Here is a 21078-nt window from a genome sequence, read left to right on the forward strand (position 1 = left end):
ACTCTTGGGCTGTTCTTCATCTGCCCGTGTATTCTCAGTGTTCATACAGTCACAGCAGTAGTGGTTCTACTGTGACAAATTTTAGACAAAATAATGAATGAATCTCATTGTCTAGCGTAGTGTTCAGTGTCATATTGAGAACTGAACTTCTGAGTTAAGAGTCAAAGTGGAATGAAGAAAGATCTCTGTCAGAATGCTATTATTTGGTAAAGTTACTGACCCCATAACATACACTTTCTGTCTACAAACACACAGTTTTCAGAGGCTGCACACTTTGCTGTGCTGTTGCAGGTCTTCTAGCACTCGCTGCGTGCACTGCCAAGTGACATGCAGGCGTGGAGCTGGGGAGCAGCACTTGCAGCCCCATAAAAACCTCCCCAAATGGGGTTTGTCCACGGCACCGTCCCAGGATCCCTGCAGGGCAAGGAGCAGAGAGCTGCTGTTCATCATGGAAGGGCAAATCCGGAGAGCTGCAGAGCACAGTTGCTGGAGGGAATCTGATCTAGATGAACTATTTTTAGCTGGATCTGCTGGGAGCTGAAGGAGAGTGTCTTCCAGGAGACGCAGAGCACCACGCCATCGTGGGCTGCAGGGTAGGAGCAGATGCTTCCAATTATGCTTAATTCACCTCAATTATAGGAAAAGCAAAAACATTTATAATTTCACTAAAAATATCTCCCTCTGAAGTTAAAAATATTTGGCAGTAAAGACTGACCGTGTTGAAGAGTGGAGACACTTCTGATGTTGATATGGGGCCGTGAGATCTGTGCCTCGTTACGGAGCGCTGCCGCCGGGGGAACGCAGGGTGGTTTGAGAGGGCTTTGCTCTGACGCTGGGTCAGGTGTGCTGTGTTGGTGCTCTGTCATCCACAGGCTCCGTGATGTGTTTGTGTGTCTGCAGAAAGGCATTTTGCTGTCTTTACAGTGACGTGTAGCCCGATGTTGGTTTTACAAAGAACACACTGGATCTCCCTGCGCTGCTGGCCGGTGGCTGGTACCGATCTGTGCTGTACAAGAACACATGAAGGCTGAAGGCAGCATGGCTCAGGGCACTCAGTGGGCGCCCGCTGCATGTGCAGGGTGGCACAAAGCCTCTGCTCCTCAGACAGGGAGAGCTGGGGAGCACAGCTGGTTCTGCAGAGAGACAAAGGCTTGGATGGCACTTTCTCAGCTGCCAAGTTTTGCGTAATGATTTCCTTTGGCTTTTCTTTCTCAGTAACTTTTTCCTCCAGTTATGCTGCTTCATTTGTCAGCTGGAGACAGCCACCGGATCACAGGGCTGCCACCCTCTCCTTGTCCTGCTGGCAGCCGAGGCTGCAGCCGTGGAGTCCCAGCCCTGCGTCCCACAGCCCCCATCCTCTGGGACCGTTTTGGCCTCCACTTGGCCTCCACCCGTGTGCTGTGAGCTGGGCAGGCTCTTGGCATTTTGTTGGACCAAGGAGAGGAAAATCTCCATCATTCACTGCTGATTTCCTAAGACAGCACAACCTGTTCTCTTCCCAGCAAAGGACAGCTTGACATTTTGTGCGTCTCAGGAAGAGGCGCAGAGCTGCTCAGTGTTGGTGCTGATGGTGCTCTTGCACAGCCCTGGGGTGCATCATGTGTTATCAAACACTTGGAAATACTACACTCATTTTTAAAACTCCTATTTGCTGGTTCATCCACTCGAATGGGTCAATGCCAACTGTGGAGTATTTAGAGCAGACCTCCAGGCCAGCGTTTATGCCTCAGGATTTATAAGTGCAACCAACCCTTTTTATCACTCAGTAGCACACAGTGATGAGAGGTGTCAGCCCTGCAGGAAGCTCCGAGGGGGAGCAGTCAGGTCCTCACTGAGCTCTGCTGCAGGGAAGGACCTTCAGACGCCGAGAGGAGCAGTCCCTGCTGCTGGGCTGGGCACACCGCCACGCTCCTCACTGCTCTTCCCAAAGCGAAATGTCACCTACCAAAGCACGGAAGCTCTGCACCCCAGGTTTGGGCTGAATTGGGCTTTCTCTCTGCACTTGGTTTATTGTCCCTGGATAAGGTGATGGGAACGAGCTCTTGTCAGGCTTTTGTGCAGTCTTAGGTCTAGGCAGTGCTTAAAGGCACTGAGTGAATGTTGAAAGCATGCCCCTGTCTGAATGCTCCCTACTTCCCACTGCTGCAGAAAAAGCAAAAGCGGCTTTGGCTTTGAATGAATTTGTCGTGAGAAGGATTAAAGAGCTGCTTTGATTTCACTCTTTTGACATCTCTTTATGTTCTAACACCAGCCAGTTTCTTGTTCCCTATGGACTAAATGGATCTTTTCCCAGTGGTTATGCTCAGGAAATTTAAAAAAATAATAAAGTAAAGAAGCCCAAACCATAGAGATTTCAGAGCGGCTCACCAGGATGTATTGTTTCCCAAACAACGGCAGTTGTTTCTGTTTTAATAACCGCTTTTCAAGCTGACAGCAGCTCTTAAAAGCAGTTTTGGATTTCCAAGGAAGGAAGGAAGGCATCCCAGGACTTCATGTTTCTAATTACGTTCCCAGAGAGCTTTCAAACGACTTTTGTGAATTTATACCCAAGGCAGCCAATTCTCTCGCTGCTCACGCAGTTCTTACACTGATACAAATCTCTCTGTTTTAATGGGACTATTACTGCTTTTAACAGGCTTATGTAAGAGGAGAATGAGAGCCGGCGGGTGGTCTCTATCTCACATCTTTTCCTTGCTTTCAAACAACTCAATTATTTAAAATGAGGCCAGAAAGTCACACCTGTCAGAAATAAAATAGCAGATGCCCTTCCGCTGTTTCTTCTTCAGTTTCCATCGCGGCCCACAGTGCCACGGGTGCTGAGCTTCACACAGCTCCAGTGCCGACTCTGCCAGGGAGGCGTGCGGTCACACTGGCTGTGCAGGACTGGAAATCAGTGCCTCTGGGTGCTGCCAGATACAGTTTCCTACATTCACAATTCAGGGAGGCGTGTTCTTTTGAATACCCAGTTTAGAAAAAGGCACTTTGCACTTAATCACATCCTGATCTAATCCACTGCTTCCCTGCGGTGCCCACAGCAATGCGGTGAGTTGCCCCAGTGTAGCAGTGACGCCTGGGGAGCAGCCCTCCGCTTCTCGAAGATCCTGAAGTGCTGAATGCTGTTCTCTGATAGGATTCCTAAAATTAAAAGCAGGAAAAATTGAAAACAGGCTCGTGGATGTTTTTCATCTCCATATCTATCTTTTGACAGCTGCCTAGACAGAAAAATACTGCAGGTGTTTCTTTAAAAATGGAAATGGTGTCAGCTGCAAGAAGGGCAGCGGGCAATGCTTTGTAAAGGAATGGAAATGCATCTCTGCAAAGGAGCTCACTGTGCAGCACATCTTCTGGTAGCTCCTTGCGAGGGAGTGGAAGCAGGGAGGCATTTGGGGACAGTCCCTGCCTGAGCTTCAGGGCGGCCCTGCTTCGTGCCCCGTCCAGCTGTGCACATCCCAGAGCAGAGGGAGGGCGGCTGCAGCGCCTGCACTCCTCCAGGCAGGCTGCAGGAACCCCTGTGCTGCCCGGCTCCTGCCTTGCAGCCAGCACTGCGCAGAGCTCTCCTGTTGAGGACGAACAAACTTTTAGAAGCTATTTGCAAGGTTTTATAGCTGTCAGTTTTATTGCCGATGTGGTATTTGAAGTAGTCTGAGGTGGAAAATCCTGTTGGCAGAGAGATGCTGTGCACTCATACCTCACCAAACAGCTATATTTAGCTTTTATTGCGTGTTCTTGGCCAGATTGTATGCATGAGTAAGGATCACCCACTTTGCTTCGGGACTTGTCTTGCTGACACTGTGATTCCCAGCGACTACGCCTGCTTCTGGGCAGGGCAGGCTTACGCTGTTTTATAAACGTGCTCCGTAATGGGAGAGACAGAGAAAGAAAAGTTAACTCTTAGAGGACTTCAGACTCAGTAAGAGAGATGTTCACCCTTTGGCAAGTTCCCTTATGTCTCTATGGGCAGTTTCAGTACAAAGCATGTACTGAAGCACCTGACACATGCCATGTGCCTGCCCAGGAGCCGGCTTCAATGCTGCTGAAGGAGCCCAAAAATCGAATGACAAAGGGATGTGCTGTGTGTGGGTTCTGCTGGGGCAGCACTGTCATCCCATAGGCCCTCTGGAGGGCTTCCCTGGGGCGTCACACAGCAGTGCTGTAGGACCGGAGAGGCAAAGCAGGAGCCAACCCAGGTGCTGACTGAGGAACAGTGGGAAGGAGACCCATCTGCAGGGAGCCCCTGGGGACAGCAAGCAGGGAGCACAGCAGGGCAGAGCTGGCAGCACAGCGGGCAGGAGAGCTGGTGGTGTGGGGTACAGTGGGTGCCCCTCCTGTAGCTCTTGTCCCAGCACTCAGTTTGGGCACAGAAATGTGGTCCTGATGTGGGACAGGGCTGAGAAGTGTGGTGTAACACAGCAGGTGCCAGGGCAGTGTGCTCCAGCACGTGGCCCTCCGCTTCCTAGGAGTATTTCCCTCTTGCAGTCTCTGGAGCAAGGCCAACACTCAGGTTTGGAGCTCCATGTGAAATTTGGTGTGGTTCTGCAGAAAGTGAGCACTTGCAGCCTCCCAGAGCGCAACCACCTTCTGATGGCAGTCAGATCGCCTGAGAACCACGTGGCTGCAGGGTTTTGCAGAGATGCAGTGTAAATGCACCAGAAGTGCACAAACTAATTCCTTGCCCTGGAACATCGATATGCAAATACTTAAGCTAAAATTCAAGGCCAAGTTGCTGGAGTAGAACGTCTATGGAAAAAAACATTGCGTTGCACTTGATAGATGAAGGTGCTGAGGGCACATGAGCAGCTGCTCTGCCTCAAGCCACCATAAATGGCAACAGTGGGGCTGCTGTGCTCCTCTGTGACAGCGATCCTGCAGCTTGGAGGTCTCCCATCATCATGTGCACAGCAGGGCTTAGCTGGGATATGGGCACATGGTGAGAGCCCAGCCTGGCTGCAGGCACACAGTGATGACAGGCCCTGGCTACGAACACACAGTGTGAGCACAGCCCGGCTGCCTGCAGCCACACGCTCACCTGGAGCCCTGCTGTGCTGTGGGAGCACTGGCAGCCACTCGGTCTGCTGGCACAGCAGTTGGGTGATGCCCGATGCAATGCAGGCAGTGAGCAAAGGTCAGCCCGCGAGGCAGGGCTGCTAACCACCTTATAAGCCTTCGTGTCTAGAACAAGAGCTCAGAATTTGGTCAGCTCCTGCCTCCTGTGGAGTTTGACGGGCCCTTGAATCAGGAGGTATAGTGGCTCTCTGTGACCGGGTTCTCCTTCAGTTGGAGAAACCTGAAATGTTGTGCAGAGAGAGAATACAGCACGCAGCAGTCCTGGCTGCACACACGTTTGCTTGGCACAGAAGACGGGCGCTGTGTGAGCAGAGCCCCGGGGTGTGCGTGTGTGCGAACAGGGAGTGAGGAGGCCAGCGCCGCGACTAACGGAGCAGCAGCACTGCCGGATGCCGGGTGAGGCGATCCTTGGTCCGCACGGCGCCTTGTACAAACAGCTCATCTCGGGCACAGCGCTGAGCTATGGGTCTTGGAATAAAGTGATACAAGAGCCTGTACAGTTCGTTGACATTTGCTGTCGAGATCGCTGCAGTTTTTTATTTTGTTTCGAGCGATCCCACTGCAGAGCTGAGCTCCCCGGCCCAGGCAGCGCGCAGGACGAGCTCTGTGACCCGGCTGGGACGATCGTCGGGGCCGCCTCGCAGCGCTGCCCGGAGCGCAGCTGGGTGAGCTCCCGCTGGGGAACCTCCTCACCTCCCCGGGCCGCTCTCAGCGCTGCCACGCGGCTCTCGGCCCCCCGAGGGCTGTTCCGACAGCGCCCGCGTCCCTCGTCCGCGTGTGGCAAAGCCCAGCAGCTGCCCGGCCCCGTGCTGTTCGCAGCATTCAGCTCGTTAGCCTCGAGCAGTGCTGTCCTCCCTCAGCAATGCGCAGGGCTTGCTTTTTTTCTCTGTCTCTGGATGAGGTCAGGAGGGTGCGTATTTATCCGGGCGTTGGAATTCTGACAGCGTTTTTCCATTACCCGGCTGGAAGGAGGAGGCTCAGCCTCCCTCTCCCTCTCTTCCCCCGTTGCTCCCCGAGCAGCGCTGCTCTCCCTTCCCTTCTCCCGTCCCAGCCATGCAGGGCTGTGCTCGGCTTTTGTGGGCGGTGCGGAGCCCGTGAACCAGACCCTTCATTTTTAAACACAAGTGGGTCCAAGGAGTGCAGAGTCCTGGGGTGGTTTCACACGAGGCACGGCTGTCTGTCTGCAGGCAGGGGAGTTTACCCTAATTGTGGGAGCTGTTAGCTCACGTGTTGCCTGAAAACAAGGATGTTGCCTTGCCAGACAGTTTTATTTTCCTACAGAAAAATTCTGCATAGGTGTAATCCTGAAGGACTTACTGCTTCTTACAGTATTTGAGTATTTCTAGTACTTGAGGTATAGCCTGAAAACATCACCAAGACAAACACACCTCTGATAACTGAACCACACGGTGTGCAATGCCATGGGAAGGAAGCGCAGTGTTAAGAACAGGGGAATCACAACATCTTCCCAAGAGATGTCACTCCTGGGTCTCTGTTAGCTCAGGGCTGATTCCCTGCTGGTGCTTAACTGCAGTTAATGAGGGAATTTGCTGCTGTCACTTCTTTTGCTTTTTCGTAGAAGAATGCATGATATGAGTCATTTTCTTCTTTTAACATCCATACGGGACGCAGTAGCATCAAAGTGAGCAAGACCCAATGGAATGCAGCAGAATGCAGCACTGAGCCTCCCGTCCCCCTGCTCCTTGGGGCTGTCAGCAGTGCAGAGGCCCTCATTCAGCGCTCCTGCAGTGACAGCTGCAGCACTGCAGTGGCTGCACAGCAGGGTTGCCCAGTGCTGGTGATTCACCACAGGCTCTCAGCGTCAGCACTTCCTTGGTCTATTGCAACACTTCAGATAAAAGCCTGGAACCCCAACCAGTTACAGCGAGGCAGTAATGAGCACTTCTGGAGTCAGTCCTGGTTTCCTTTTCACGCTGAACTCATCTTCCGTGGTGAAGCAATTTGTAAGTCTGAGTCCTCTCCTCCCATCTTCCCACATAGTAAAGCACGAAGGTCAGTGATCTTGAAGCCTACATCAGGTCTGAGCCTTCTCATTAGGTTGCCTGGGACTGCATTGTAAAATATGGTACAGAGCGAAAACACTTGGGCAAAGAGGGTGGAGAAATATGGTACACATTTAGCAGAAACATTTCTATATAGAATTCCATAGCGGATTGAACCTATTTAATGAGTTTTCTAGATTAAGCTGAAGTCTAGGGAATTTTTGTTATAATGCCACATCCCATAAAAATATCTGCAGTCCTGTGAGAACAGACACCATATTCATCTTTTTTTTTTTTTAAACATTAGGTGATTAGGGAACAGACCTTCTGCTCAAGTGATATTCACACTGTGTGGTTCGGTTCCAACACGCTCTGTTCCTCAAAGCCTTCTCCATCCCAGCGTTGTGGTATGGAGTGAAAAGGGCATAAACACTGTGATGTGTGAAAGAGAAGTGCCTGGTGTCAGGTGCCTGGGAGTTGTCTCAGGCATGGGGGTCAGGAGCCTGGCAGCAGGGCTGGAGGGGAATCAACTCTTTGAAAGGGGAGATAACAGCAGGACAAGGGGAAATGGCTTTAAGTTGAGGGAGGGAAGATTCAGGTTGGATGTCAGGGGGAAGTTCTTTCCTATGACAGTGGTGAGGTGCTGGAACAGCTGCCCAGAGAGGCTGTGGATGCCCCGTCCATCCCTGGAGGTGTTCAAGGCCAGGTTGGATGGGGCCCTGGGCAGCCTGGGCTGCTATGAAATGTGGAGGTTGGTGGCCCTGCCTGTGGCAGGGGTTCGGAGATTCGTGATCTTTGTCTTCCCTTCAAACCCGAGCCATTCTGTTATCCTGTGATTCATGCACACACCCAAATTGCGTCACAGTCCTTGCCTGAAAGTTCTGGGGAACACTGTGTGGCACAAATGCACAGTAGTTGTTTCCCTGTGCAGCCCTGCTGGGATGCTCTCCCCAGGTAACGCAGCAAGCTGTGTCTGCCCGGTGCGCAGCCCACAGCAGCAGCACAGCAAGGTGTGCAGCACAGGGCGCAGAGGTGCTGAGACACGGAGCAGAAGGGCATGGTGGTGCATGGCGACCAGAGGATGGGGAATCCTCCTCAGGCTCAGGATTGCTGACCTTCTGGGTCGAGGGTGCTTTGGTTTTCATGATGAAATTGCTTGAGATAAGTCATTAAGTCATTAATTCTCATAGCATGCTGTTATGCTGCTCCCCCTCTCCCTCCCTCCCCCTTCCAATTTTCTGTTTTGTTCTTTGTTCTTAGGAAATCGTTTGTCCCAGTACGTATAAACTGGCAAGATAGCAAACTCTGCTTTTCAAAAAGTCTGTGTGATTGCATTCCCTACTTTCTGGGTGCATTTACACTCAACAAGCCGTGCTTTCCCTTACTGCTTTTCCCCACACCAATGCTGTGATGCTGCGGGTCACTCTTTTTCTCCTGTTTCAGCAGAATTGGCTGGAAGTGCTCAACTTTTGACTGTTAAAAAAAAAAGATGAGGCATTAGCTATTCATTACTCATGTACTCATTGCTTTGGTAATATCCATTAACAAAGTAAGCTTTCAGAAAGTACCTTTCCATAAAGATGTAGGAAATATATTCTGGGATGCTGCCGTCTTCCTTTCTCTGAGCAGGACAAATGAGTGCTGCCCACTGCTGTGCTCCTTCAGGGGAACGGCTGTTCTCAGCTCTGACCATGGCTGCTCTTGGAAATACATTTTATTTCTGCTTAGTGATGGTTTTCCTTTGTAGAGAGTGAGGTATTGAAGAAATGAGGCAAATATATGTACATGTAAGGTAAATTTTTATATATGTTGTGTGTGTGCACATATTAAAAAAGGAGCAGGAGGAAGTGGCAATCCACAGCTGTCTCATGATGTTACTGTGCTGGAAGGAACACCAGAGAGCCATCAGTTGGGGACTGTTGGTATCTTGCTCTGATCTTTCCATGTATTTCTAAAAAGCCTTCACATCACACCTTCCTGTGCATCTCTAAAGCCATTTAACAACAGAGATCAGCCTTCAGCAATGAGAAAACAAGCCCAGAGGATCACCAGCAGAACAGTAGACACAAATCAAATTGCTGTAATGGACTCAGTGATCTCAGCAGAGTGACTGAAAATGGAGAAAATGAAAGCTGAGCTGCCCTCCGTGCGCTCAGGGTGAGGGCCCTGCACGGCTCCCACCAGCAGCAGCCGCGGCTGCCCTGCGCCCAGGGCTCCAGCACTGCCTGCAGCGCTCTGCTTTGGGTGCGCAGCGTGCTCTGGCTCAGTGTGTGCCTCTGGAGAGCCGGGTGCGCTTGCACTTCCGCTGCAATGGCCCTTAAATAATTCCTCAATGTGTCAGTGAAAAGTCTTAGAGATGGGGACCGCGGAGTTCACGCGGTGCTTTGGGGCGGACGCGTCCCACCCGCGGCGCAGCGCGGCCGGCAGTGCGGCCCATCCCCTCCCCGCGCCTTAAAGGCAGCCGCTCTGCCCGCGGGGCGCGCAGCCATCGCTCTGCGGCGCCGAACGGCAGCGCCGGGCAGTGCTGGCCCGGGCCGTGCGGTGGCTGACGGCGCGCCGTGTTTTCCTTCTGGGACAGCAGTTCGAGAAGAGGTTTCAAGAGTGCAAAAAAGCTCTGTTTGTGACACCGTTTTCAGTTGATATAAATATGTGACCCGCGTATTTTCAGGTGGAGCGTATGGGGTTGCGGTCAGACCTTCAGCTCAGAAATCTGATCGCAGCCCTTTACTGGACTGTTGTAAGACCTCTCTTAGCAGAGAGAAATACCCTTCGCTTCACAATCACGCCTTATTCACGTCAGTGCTTTCTGGCTGCACACACATTTGGAACAATTACTGCCAAGGATGAGGTCCGGAAGAGTAGAATTTCATCACAGTTCTCTGATGAGCACCTTGAGGCTCACTAGGAGTGGCAGCTGCTGCCATCAAAGCGGGCTGGTGCGTTGGTTTCACAAAGTCAAGGTCTCATATCCCACTACTTTGATGTTCTTCTTCCTCTTTCTTTTTTTTTTTTAAAGGCTTTTAACAAAACAATTTAATTTTAATATTAACGGTATTGTATATTTTACAAGGGTTGCTCCAAAAGTAATGCCTTCTATTTTATTATGTTGGTCCATAACACCAGAGGTGGATGCTGGCAGTGAGCAGCAGAGGTTGAAACTTCCCACCAATTCCATGTTGTTGCTGTGTGACCGATGGCAGCAGAGGGGCAGTCTGACAGAATGTGTGACATGGAGGTGTGTAGAAAGCAAAGGCGTGTCACTGAATTCCTCCACTTGGGAAGAATGGCACCCACTGACATTCCTCAACACTTGCTGAATGTTGATGGGGACCAAGCAGCAGATGTGGGCACAGCGAGGCAGGGGGTGGTGCGTTTCAGCAGTGGTGACCGTGGGCCAGGTTGTTCTGAGCTCAGCAGGCAGGCTCTTGCTCATTGTCAGCAAAAAGGCATAGCTAACGGTGGTGACAGTGTTAAAAGATAGTGCTTTGTAGCTGAGAATTTGCTCTATCAAATAATGCTATTGTGTTCTGTGTATCTGTTGTTGTTTCCATGGAAATAAATAGGAAGCATTACTTTTGGAGCGACCTATGTATATGCAGCCCAAGACGATTCCTCTACTCTCTGTGGGCCAGGCGGCCCAGGATTTAGGGTTTCTCCAGTGCTTGCAATCATGGCTGCTCATTAGCTGAACAGAAGTAAGTATCTGGGTGGCCTTCAGTGGTGGAACAGCTGGATCTACCTGGAGCTGAATACTCACACAGGAAAGAAGCATAAGAAGAGAACAAATGCGAGAAACATGGAGCTGGAAGATGGAATAAGAAATTCCTTTTTATGCAAAAAGGTTAAAAGCAGAAAATGCAATTTAAAAAAATTACTATTATTATTATTTTTTTTAGTAGCTTCTGTTACATTTGTGTTAAGTTTACAAAGAACAAATGCTGTGCTACTCTTTATCTGGTGAGTGACAAACATCAAAAGGACGAAGGACCAAAAACTGTTCAAGCAGGGTTGCACCTCATTTATTGTAGGAATTCAATTAATGTTGTAGAGTCTGTTAGAAATTAAGAAGCCAGCAGAAATTGATGACTGCATTAACTCTGCTCTGCAAACAGTTGTGGCGTGCCCGATAGGAAAGAAATAGCAGTGTGATGGCAGAAGTGAGGGACGTTATCTGTCCGCAGTCTGACAGCTCACAGCAGCTCCAGGAAACGCGCTCACAGCTGCACCGTGACTGCATCCCGTGCTTCGGGTCCAGACCGCAGTCAGGGCTGCCTGTACCGTGGCCGAACCAGTGCCCCAGTAAGTCTGGCAGTGCCAACCAGGGAACGTTTTGCCAGAAAGAGACTTAAAAAAAGGGAAGAAGAACATCACTCCATCACCCTACAACCTTTCCAGCACCAGCTACTGCCGAGGTCGCAGAACGTCCTGGTGCCGGGGCTGCCTCAACGCTGTCCTGGCGGTAACGTCACCGACGGACGGTGGGAAGCGTTCTTTAAGCCCAGCTTCCTCCCAGGCAATACGCGGCAGCGCCAGCGAGTGCTGTCCTGCTGCATCGGAGCGCGGCCAGACTCAGTAAGACACGGACATGTGGCACATGGGTGAACTGTGAAACAATTACGGACAGCGAATGCCGGGGGGTTGCTGACAGCTTTTCTGCAGAGCTGTAGCCTGAATGCTCGTCGTGGTTACTGGGCGGACGTCCCAAACGCCTCGGTGCAGCAGGACAATGAACGGCAGTAACTCGTCATCGCGGGCACTTGGGGCCGGGGAAGGAGACGGTGCGGAGCGCGTTGTGTCACGTGAAGCCGTGGGAGCTGGAGGCGTTCACACAGGGTCACAGAGAATCCAAGCGAGAGGGATCGGTACAAGATCGGAACCAACTGGGCAGGCACGTGGTGCCGGTGGAGGGTGAGGAGTGGAGGAAGGCGCCGCTGCGCCGCGCTGTGCCGCCTCTGCTGAGCCGAGCCGAGCCGAGCCGAGCCGAGCCGAGCCGAGCCGAGCCGAGCCGTGCCGAGTCGAGCGATGCCGAGCTGTGCCGAGCCGTGCTGTGCCGTGCCAAGTCGAACCGTGCCGAGCCGTGCCGAGCCGGGTCGAGCCGGGCCGCGCGTTCAGCACCGAGCCCCGTGTAGCGGCGGGCGGTGCCGCTGCGGGAAATGGCGTTTTGGTGGTGGGAAGAATTGATCCCAGCGACAAACTGCTGGAACCCACTCGGGACTGCCGTGAGGCGCTGGTGGCTTGCAGACACCGCACGGCCTGGTGCTCGGCAAGGGGCAGCCCTGCCGTAGCCTGCAGGGACTTTCACCTTGCGTTGCTCTAACAGTGCTGTCGCTGCTGAGGAGCTGCCGTCCCTGCAGGAGGTGGCAGCCCGGGCGAGTGGGGACCAAAGTGACGTCACAGCCATCGTGTGCGGCAGCCACCCCGGTCACCATGCAAACTCCAGGTGTAACACCTGCATCCCCGCACGTGATTTCATGCGAGCGTTGCGCCCCCGGCCAGTCCCAGCCCACCGGCTCTGCGGTGCACGCGGTCCTGGTGCGCGCAGCCCCAAGTGGGCACTGCTCCCTGTGCCACCCCAGGGTCGGGACGTGGCACATCCTTGTTGAACCATTAACAGCCCGTGTGTGTCAGCTGCAATTCGAGCGCTAAAACTCTGTAGCTGTGCAGAGTCACAGCCTAACGCTTTAAATACAGATCGCGGCCCAGGTGTGGGAATGTTAAGGCAGAGATCTTGCCTCACCCAGAGGCAGAATCCATTCAACTCCCAGGGCTGGGCCTCGGAAGTGCTGGGACGTGTTTCAGCCCTGCTGGTGCTCAGAAGCTGCATGCCTTTGAGGAGTCACTGCTCACGTGGGAAGTGAAAACCAAACAGCTACAAAGGGCACTTTGAGATTTGGGGATCTGAGCGCAGGTACTGAGGTACGCCTTGATGTGCTGACATCAGTGATGCGCTGTGGGGAGGCACTGCATGTCCACTTCAACCCCAAATGCACCCTTAACAGCAATGGTAGCCTCAGCACCAATGTAACTTTTTGCAAGTAAAATGTGAAGAATATTTCCGTATCTGCACTTTGTTCTTCACTTCCATTAAGGGAGTCAGAGTGTTTTCCTCTGTTTCATCGCACTTTTTATACTTAATGATGCAATTGTTCTCTGCTTCCTCAGTTGGAAATATTTATGAATTGCACCAGTGTGCCTCCGTGAGTGCAGTGAGGTGTTGTGTCTGAGGAGTGCACAGTGTTCTCAGGAACCATGGAGATGCTTCACTGAGGGACATGGTTCAGTGGACGTGGTGGGGATGGGTTGGGCTTGATTATCCTAGAGATCTTTTCCGACCCTCATGGTTCTACAGCTCAAAGTCCCTGCGATTGATGGGGTCTGTCAGGGCCTTGTGGGCACTAGGAGCCCTGCTGTCCCACACCCTGCCCTTGGCCATGGACCAGAGGATGGAGGGCTCAGCTCCACCTCTGCTGCACTGTGCCAGGAGCTGGGCTCCCCGGCCGGGTGCTGAGATGCCCCTGGGCCTTGGGCTGTGCCCTACCACCCCCCAGGGAGCCCTCAGCCCTCCTGGTGCCCTCATGGTAGTTATCGCATTTGTACTTAACTAGCCATGGTGTTGAAGATTGGTAGGAAAAAGCCTTCTTAAATTAGTGTGCAGTTTGTTTGTTTTTGTTTCCTTGTAGAGCTCCTTGCAACTCAGAAAGTCTTCCCACAAACCTGGCCATATTATGGACCTAGGTATGCACTTAAAGCCACAAAATATTTTAAGAACATTTATGAAATTTGGATTTTGAGGCTTCTTTCCTTGGAGTCCAAGGTCATATAGTGTAAAGCAATACAAAATGAAGTGATACAAGTAAAAATGCTAAGAAACTGGCACTCACATTTGGAAAGCTTATTGCGTGCTCCATAACCTTGGTAGCAGTGCTGCTCAGCCACACGACTCACCTGTGCTGATTTCAAACGCTGCAGCTCTCTTGCTTCTTACAGATCTACTCTGGGCAGTGATTGCAGCAGCAGACACTACGGATCTCTCATTTATGCACCAAGTATCCCATCATGGATACCAATCCACTTCTTTTGTGAGATGTTACCAGAGCCATACTCTGCTTCAGACAAACTGCAGAAAAATTTCAAATGAGCTAAAAGCAAAGGATGCGTACCGGGCACGGCGCTCTGAAACCTGCACGGCGCAGTCTGCTGCCCTTTCATTGGAGATCTGCAGCGTGTGGCCTGAAGTGGGGTCAGATCCCTGCGCATCAGATGAGGGGGTTTCCAGCCCTGTGCCTGAGGTTCCAGCAGCACAAAGCGTTCAGGGAGCAGCCGCCCGTGGGACACTGCCTTGTTTCCAAGCTGAACTAAGGAAAGCAGTGCCCACTGAGTCAGTTTTGGGTAGGCCATGTTCTGTGCAGTCTAGAAATTACGAAGTGTGCCATTTAAAACCACTGAGATCAATCGGAGAACACAGCCTGTCCCTCGGGGCTACAAAGGAGCTTTCAGGCAGCAAAACATTACATTACATCTAAGGATTTTAATCCGACGTAGGGGCTTTGCGTTCTGTTTTTGTTGTGTTTCTCCTGCCATTACTAAAAGCTCTTCACGAGGATCCTTCTAATAAAAGCGAAAGCCTATTAGCAGAGCCATAACGGCAGCGATGTGCGAGCTGTGATCGCAGAGGAGCTGCGTGCCGGGCGCCGGGGCCCTTCCTCTCCTATCGCAACGACGGGCGCTGCTGGGGTTGAGGGAGCGGCAGAAGCGGCGGCTCTGCTCGCTGCTGGGGAGCCGCCGGCAGTGCGGCAGCGTGCCGGTGGTGCAGCACCAGCATCTGCTTTAAAAAACAAACATCTGCGCTGCTTTCGATGAATTATTTTATTCAGGTCTGAGATGCGCTGTTTAGCGCGTCGTTTAGTCACTGCCTTTTGTTTTCCAAGGATGTTGCTGGTAATATCCCGCATACCGCTTTGAGGGGAGAATTTAGCAAAGTTTAAGGAGTCCGCGATTATGAACTCAATTAAGTACGCTGTTCCGACCGCCGCTTCCCCAGCGCCGGAGCTGCCGCAGCGGGCTGCGCGCATCGCGCTCCCGTTGCTAACGGGACGCGAAGCGCAGCTGAGAGCCGCGCGCTGTCCCGCACGGCTCCGCGCTGCACCCATTCCTCATTTCTCTTTCTGGGGCAGCTACAGAACAGTTCCTCGCTCAGAGGATCTCTCTGTGAGGGTCGCATCGCTGGGCCGCCCGCGACCCGTTCCGCCCGGATCCGGCTGAGCGGCCGCCCAACGCCCCCTCCGCGTCGCGGGGCCCCGCGGTGTTGCTGCGGACTCCGCGCCGCGGTCGCGGTAACGCGCTCGGGGCGCGGCCATTCCGCGCGTTGTGCCGCGGCGTCGCAGCCCCGAACCCAGCGGCCGGCAGGGCAGGGCAGGGCAGGGCAGGGCAGGGCAGGGCAGGGCAGGGCCCCGCACAGGTGAGCGTCGCGGGCCCTGCGGGGCGGTCTCCCGGGGCCGCCGTTGCCCTTTTAAGAGCCACGCGGGGCCGCCGTGACGTCGCGGGCGCGCGGCCTCGGCCCCGCCCTCCCTCCCCCCTCCGTCCGCCGGCAGAGCCGGGAGCGGCAGCCGCGCTCGGCGCCCGTCCCAGCCCGGCCCGGCCCGTCCCGTCGCGGCCGCCCCGCCCTCCCGCCCCGCCCCGCCGACCTGCCATGCGCCGCGGCCCGGCGCCAGCCTCCGCCGGCGGGAGCCGTCCCGGCAGCAGCGAGGCGGCGGCGGCGGCGGGTGAGCGCTGAGCGCGGAGCGGCGCGGCCCGCACAGCCGCAGGGCGCTCCGGCCCGGCCCCGCCGCGGCGCGGATGTCCGCGGGCTGCCCGCGGCTCCCCCCGCCGCCCGCGCCCCGCAGCGCCCCGCGCCCGCCCCCGGGCTCCCCGCAGCGCCGTTCCGCGCTTCCGCCCGCCCGTCCGGCGCCATGGCGGTGAAGGGGGCCGCGGCCGGCGCCGGGGTGCTGCTGGTGACGGCCAACGTCGGGTCCCTCTTCGACGACGTAAGTACCGGGGGGTTCCGCTCCCCGCGGCCCGGCACGAGCGTGCGGGCGGAGCGAGGCTCGCGGCGGGCGGGGGCGGTGCGGGATTCGGTGCCGCTCCGGGGCCGGGACGCGGCCGCCCCTCGCCGGGCGCCGTTTGCGGCGCGGTGCTCGGACGGCGCTGGGAGCGATCCCTGGAGCCGCGAAGGAGATGTTTGCGACGCGCCGTGGGCGCGGGCGGCCGGCGGCGAGGAGCGCCGCGCTGTAGGGCTGCGCGGTGAGGGCGGCGTTTGGGGCTGTCGGGGCCGGCGTCCGGGCGGCCCGACCTGCCGGTGCCGTGGGGCGCAGCGGGGCGCAGTGGGGCCCTGCAGCGCCCGCCGTGTCCCGCTGTACGGCCGCTGGGGCGACCCGGAGCGCGCCGGGCTTTGTCAAACTGCGCCCGCAGTTGTCTCTCCGGCACGCGTCGATTCCCGGCGAACGAGCACCCAAAACATTTGCCTCGTGCTTGCGATGGCCCCGAGGCCGCATCCTGGCAGCACGGTGCTGTTGCCTGGCCAAGTACTGACATGGGGCCGACCCGCAACGCTGTCGTTAAATCTCACAGTGTGGCACGGCGGGTTCCGGAGTGTCCTTTATTAGAGGCTGGGGCTCTGCAGGCGGCGCGGCATGCTGCTGCTGCTGCTGCTCGCAGCCACGGCGGCTGTGCTGCTCTTCCCCCCGAGGAGCCGTGGGGCGGGTATGGCCGTAGGGGGCTGCTTCTGGCCCGGGGTCCCGGTGTGTTGCTGGCAGGCCCTGCAGCTGGGAACCGGGGCACAATGGGCCAGCCTGGAGCACAGCTCTGGGCCGAACTGTCCCTGCCTGTTCTGCCGGGGTCCTTCTTGTGAGGTGGGGATATGGGGCACCCCTTCGTGAGGTGGAAATATGTAGCCACTCTGCAGCCTAAGGGGACTTCAGCCGCGGGTAGAGACTGGTGCCCTGTTGGTTCCACCTCTGTGGGGCTGCAGAGCCACCTTGGGATTCTTCCTTGGGATTCTCTGGTCCGTTTCCCTGTTCCTGCTCCCCTCAGTTGGTACTGAAGTTGCACAGTGCATCAGAATCTGCCCTACGCTGAGCCTCTGAGCTTGGTGCAGCCTGGTCTGTGGGTCCAGGAGCCCCTGGGTAGTCCTGTCCCCATTTCCCCTCTTCTCATCGTGGGGCCCTCTAGTTGGTCTGAAGTGTGCAGCTGCATGCTTCATGCTTGGGGTATGTTTTGTGCAGATGCTCCTCAGCTGGGACTGGCATTTGATAGCAGAATGACGTTCTCCTGGCAGACTGGCTGCCTGGGGTGGGTGCTGTCTTGCACACCTGGCCTGGCCACACACTTGCAGGGCCCAGGGATTTCTGGCTCATGCTGTGTGCATCTTGGAGCAGTGCAGCCCTACGATAGCTGTGAGCAGTGGGAGACACCACTACTCCCTCGTTGAAAGCATTAACACAGCATTTCTTGGTTTTGTGGTGTTTTTCAGAGCTGTGTGTGGCACTGCTGTGAACACGTATGGGACTTGGTGCATCTGTTGGCTGTGCTCGAGCATTCACTGCTTGTCCTGTTGCAGGATGCTTCCTGCTTGTTAGCACAAATGCTGCTGCTGGGAGCAGGTGATGAGTTCAGGTTACCTGTTGGTTGCTGCTGCTGCTTTTCTCTCTCCTTTCTCTTCTCCCCTCTCCTTCTATATTTTTCCTTTACGTTTTTTTATCTTCTCTCCTTGTTTTCCTTTCTTCCTCCATCTGTGCTGCCCAGATGTCACACTGACCCTTCCATGAATCTGGTGGCCACAGAACAAACCTGTCTGGCACTTCACAGTATGGGATGTTACTTTGTGTGCTGCTGTTAGGTCCTTTATCCTCTGTTTCTGCTCTTCCTGGTTGGGGCAGGAGCCCTGGGCTGAGTTCAGGTTGATCCATACCTGCCCACCTGCCCACTGTGCAGGTGCACCCAGCCATCTATGGGGCTGCACGTGCTGGAGGAGCTCTCCTTACTGCTTGTCTAATGATTGTATTTAGTTATTGGCACACTTGTGACCGTACATTCTGATGTAATAAAGGTTTGGTTGTTTCTGTTGGGTGGAGGCAGATGGTGATCATCGGAGTTCGATTTCTGTTGTCTCAGAAGCACGGTTTGCCCCACTGAGCGGGGTGAGGCTACCAAATAGGCAGCAGCACCTGGCAGTAGGGGCTGGTGGAATAGGTGCACTTTGGTAGCGTGGTAGTGCAGGTTTACGTGACTTCGTTAATCCAAGTTATTTTAAACCTTTGAGCGTAGGTTTCTATGGTAAAGGTTTCAAATAATCCAGCAGGCTTAGCCATACAAGCTCCATGATTTCTGCTTGGGCTGGAAAGCGTGCATTCAGGCTGAAGTCTACGAGCCCGTGTCAGGCAGGCTTCCGAACATGTAGTCTTGTTTCTTCATACCTCTCGTGTGCAGCTGTCCTCCAGGAGGAGCGATGCAGTTATGGGGTCTCCAGGACCATCTTAGGCCAGAAGTGCCACGGTGATAAGGAGAGGTAAAAGCTCCAGGCCAGCAGGTTGTGTGGTTTTGTTCATTCAAATAAAAAAGAGGGGGAAGTAGCTTGGGGAATTGCTATTCGCTGGCAGCGGGCTGACTGAAGTCTTCATCTGATACCCTGGATCAACCCAGATTGCCTTGCCTGGGCCCAGTGGTCGAGGTGAGTCCCTCTGTTCAGCGCAGGGCACTCGGTGACCCCACGCAGCTGGGAGCACTGCGATCCCTGCTGCTCCCTGGCCGTGCAGAGCGCTGCCCTTCCTGCGCTGTGCCCGGCCAGTTCAGGCTGTGCTGTGGGGGGGCTTCCTGCCCCAGCCCTATGGAGTATGGCTGTCGTTAGAGGTACACCTACTGCTCTGATCCCGAGTATGAACCCAGAATATCCTTCACTGCTGTTAGGACTAGAAATCTGCTGGTTGAATTTGACATAGAAATACTTCCTCTAGTCATTTCTGAAAGCAGCCTGCTCTTCTAATGGGCAGTGATCCCAACGTGAAGGTCTGTCCTTATCGCATCTGAACTTAGCTTGCTGATTGTGAAACCGGGGTGTGTTCTGTTATGGGGTTAGGTATCTGTGGATGTAACTGGTATTAAGTGATAAAGATGGTGGTTTTGTTATTTTCTTGTTGTAATTTATGTTATCTTTTTGTTTGTTTTGATTGTCCCTCCAGGAAGAATTTTCTGAATTTTACAGAGTATTTCAAATTTGTTAGGATGGAAAATGTATTATTTAGGTTTGGATTTCCAGGCAGGTATCAGTACTAGCATGCTGCAAGTTAAGGCACCTTCTTCTCTTCAAGTCACAGCTCCCAGATTGAGTAGAAAACCACAGATGCTTCATTTTATTGTCGGTTTTATTATTATCAGTTTTGTGTGCACACCGCTGTTGTCTTCTTCAGTTTGTTTGCCTTTTTATGACAGAAACTCAGATAAATGTGTTTTTTTTGTTTGTTTTTGTTTTGTTTCTGCTGCTCTTACGCTTACAGTGCTTTGGGAATCTTTGTTTTACTGAATTCCGAATGCCTCTGCAGAGGGTGAAAGTTTTGAGGTAGACCAGAATTTGGTGCTACTAAAAGTTTCCTGAGCTAGGTGGAGATGGTGATGATGATGGGAAGGAGAAAGCAGTTTTGTTACTCTTCACAGTGCCTGTGCGTTTTTATTTTAATTGCTTTTAATAACAGAGGGATCTACCATAGCTTGAGAATGAAGCTGTGTTAGGCTCGCCGCCCGTGGATGCAGCTGTTGCCCAGGTGTGTGCTGGAACGAAGCTGGAGGTGGCCGTGTGCCGGTGCCACGTGCTGAGCAGCCCTCTCTGTGTGCATGGCTCCCTGCCCACAGCTGCCTTGCTGTGGGGCTGCCTCGCTGCCCCTTGCTCTGCTGGGCTCCCCTGGCTGCGGCTGGGCCTATAGGTATCGCCCGGCGCCTGAAGCGGCTGAGGGCATGGTGGAACTGCAGGGTAACGTCCGTGCTGAGCCTTGCCACAAAAAAAAAAGGTTTTTCCAGATGTGCAACAGTATCGTGAAACTGCTTATGACCCCACTTTGGGAAAGCAGAAATATAGCTTGGGAGATGTGGCACCAGTTTGTAGCTTGCTGTTCATACAGTCTGTAGGTGGTAGCGACAAACGCAGAAGAGATGTGTGCTCTGCTGCCGGCGTCCCAGCGTGTGGTGCTTGGTGGCCCCGGCTCAGCCGTGTCCCTGCAGCCCGGTGCCGTGCAGGAGGTGCTGCTCTGCGGTGTGAGGGCTGCCCCTGGCCGGGGGACACAGCAGACAGCAGCACCTGAGGGTGAGGTGCAGAGCAGAACAGGTTCTGCTTTGGGTGCGAGTAGCTGCCAGAGCCCATGCAGCTGTGTGGCGAGGTGATGTGATGTGTCAGTACGCATCCACGTACATCTTAAACTTTAAAGCTTCTTTCTAATTTGTTGAAGAAAATTGGAGCAAGGTGCAAGGAGGTACAGCAGAGATTTTTTTTCTCCAAAATAGAGTTGTATGTTTAAAAATAACTCCTTTCTTGTCTGCTAAAAAGAAAAAAATGTTATTACTTGTACTTGTCAGAGTCCTCTGAGCAGGACTCGGGACTGATTAGGAGGCTGTGAAGCATTTGCCTCCGTTAAGCAGGAGATTCAGATGTTATCTTGCAGACCATCTTTCCTTTGATCATGATTAAGTGATGATTAGCAGCAAGAGCACTTGTTTACACGAGGAATTAATATAACGTGCATTATATGACTAGCTTTCTGTCACTCGGTTTTGCAGCAGGTGCAGTGGAGCGGGCAGCCTGCTGCTCGCTGGGTTTCCATGCACTGCTGGCGTATCAGGATGGTGGGTTGAGCTTCCAGAGCATTTAACCCCAAAACTATGGGTGTAGTGGGATGTGGGATACCACAGCAGGAGTGCTTTGTGTGTGCTCTGTTAGTGTATCGGTTTGTACTCGCATGCTCATGAAAGTGATATTTCAAAGCTTTGGTTG

At 53.8% G+C, this 21078-nt stretch overlaps 1 protein-coding gene across 4 annotated transcripts in view; it reads left to right on the plus strand.

Moving 5' to 3' along the window:
- The window catches only part of INPP5A (inositol polyphosphate-5-phosphatase A), a 252334-nt gene that overhangs the window by 25929 nt on the left and 205327 nt on the right, over window positions 1-21078 (plus strand). Inside the window, exon 1 of one of the 4 annotated variants that reach the window (XM_085229729.1) lies at window positions 15651-16090. The exons of 1 other annotated variant lie outside the window; for it this stretch is intronic. In XM_085229729.1, coding sequence (XP_085085855.1) covers window positions 16016-16090 — 75 coding nt within the window. In that variant the 5' untranslated portion in view covers window positions 15651-16015. Of the gene's footprint in view, window positions 1-15650; window positions 16091-21078 lie in introns of those variants that run through there. 2 more of the 4 variants (XM_085229726.1, XM_085229730.1) reach the window with 2 other exon arrangements.

This window comes from Meleagris gallopavo, chromosome 8 (genome assembly GCF_905368555.1).
Source record: "Meleagris gallopavo chromosome 8, MGAL_WU_HG_1.1, whole genome shotgun sequence".
Taxonomy (NCBI): Eukaryota; Metazoa; Chordata; class Aves; order Galliformes; family Phasianidae; genus Meleagris; species Meleagris gallopavo.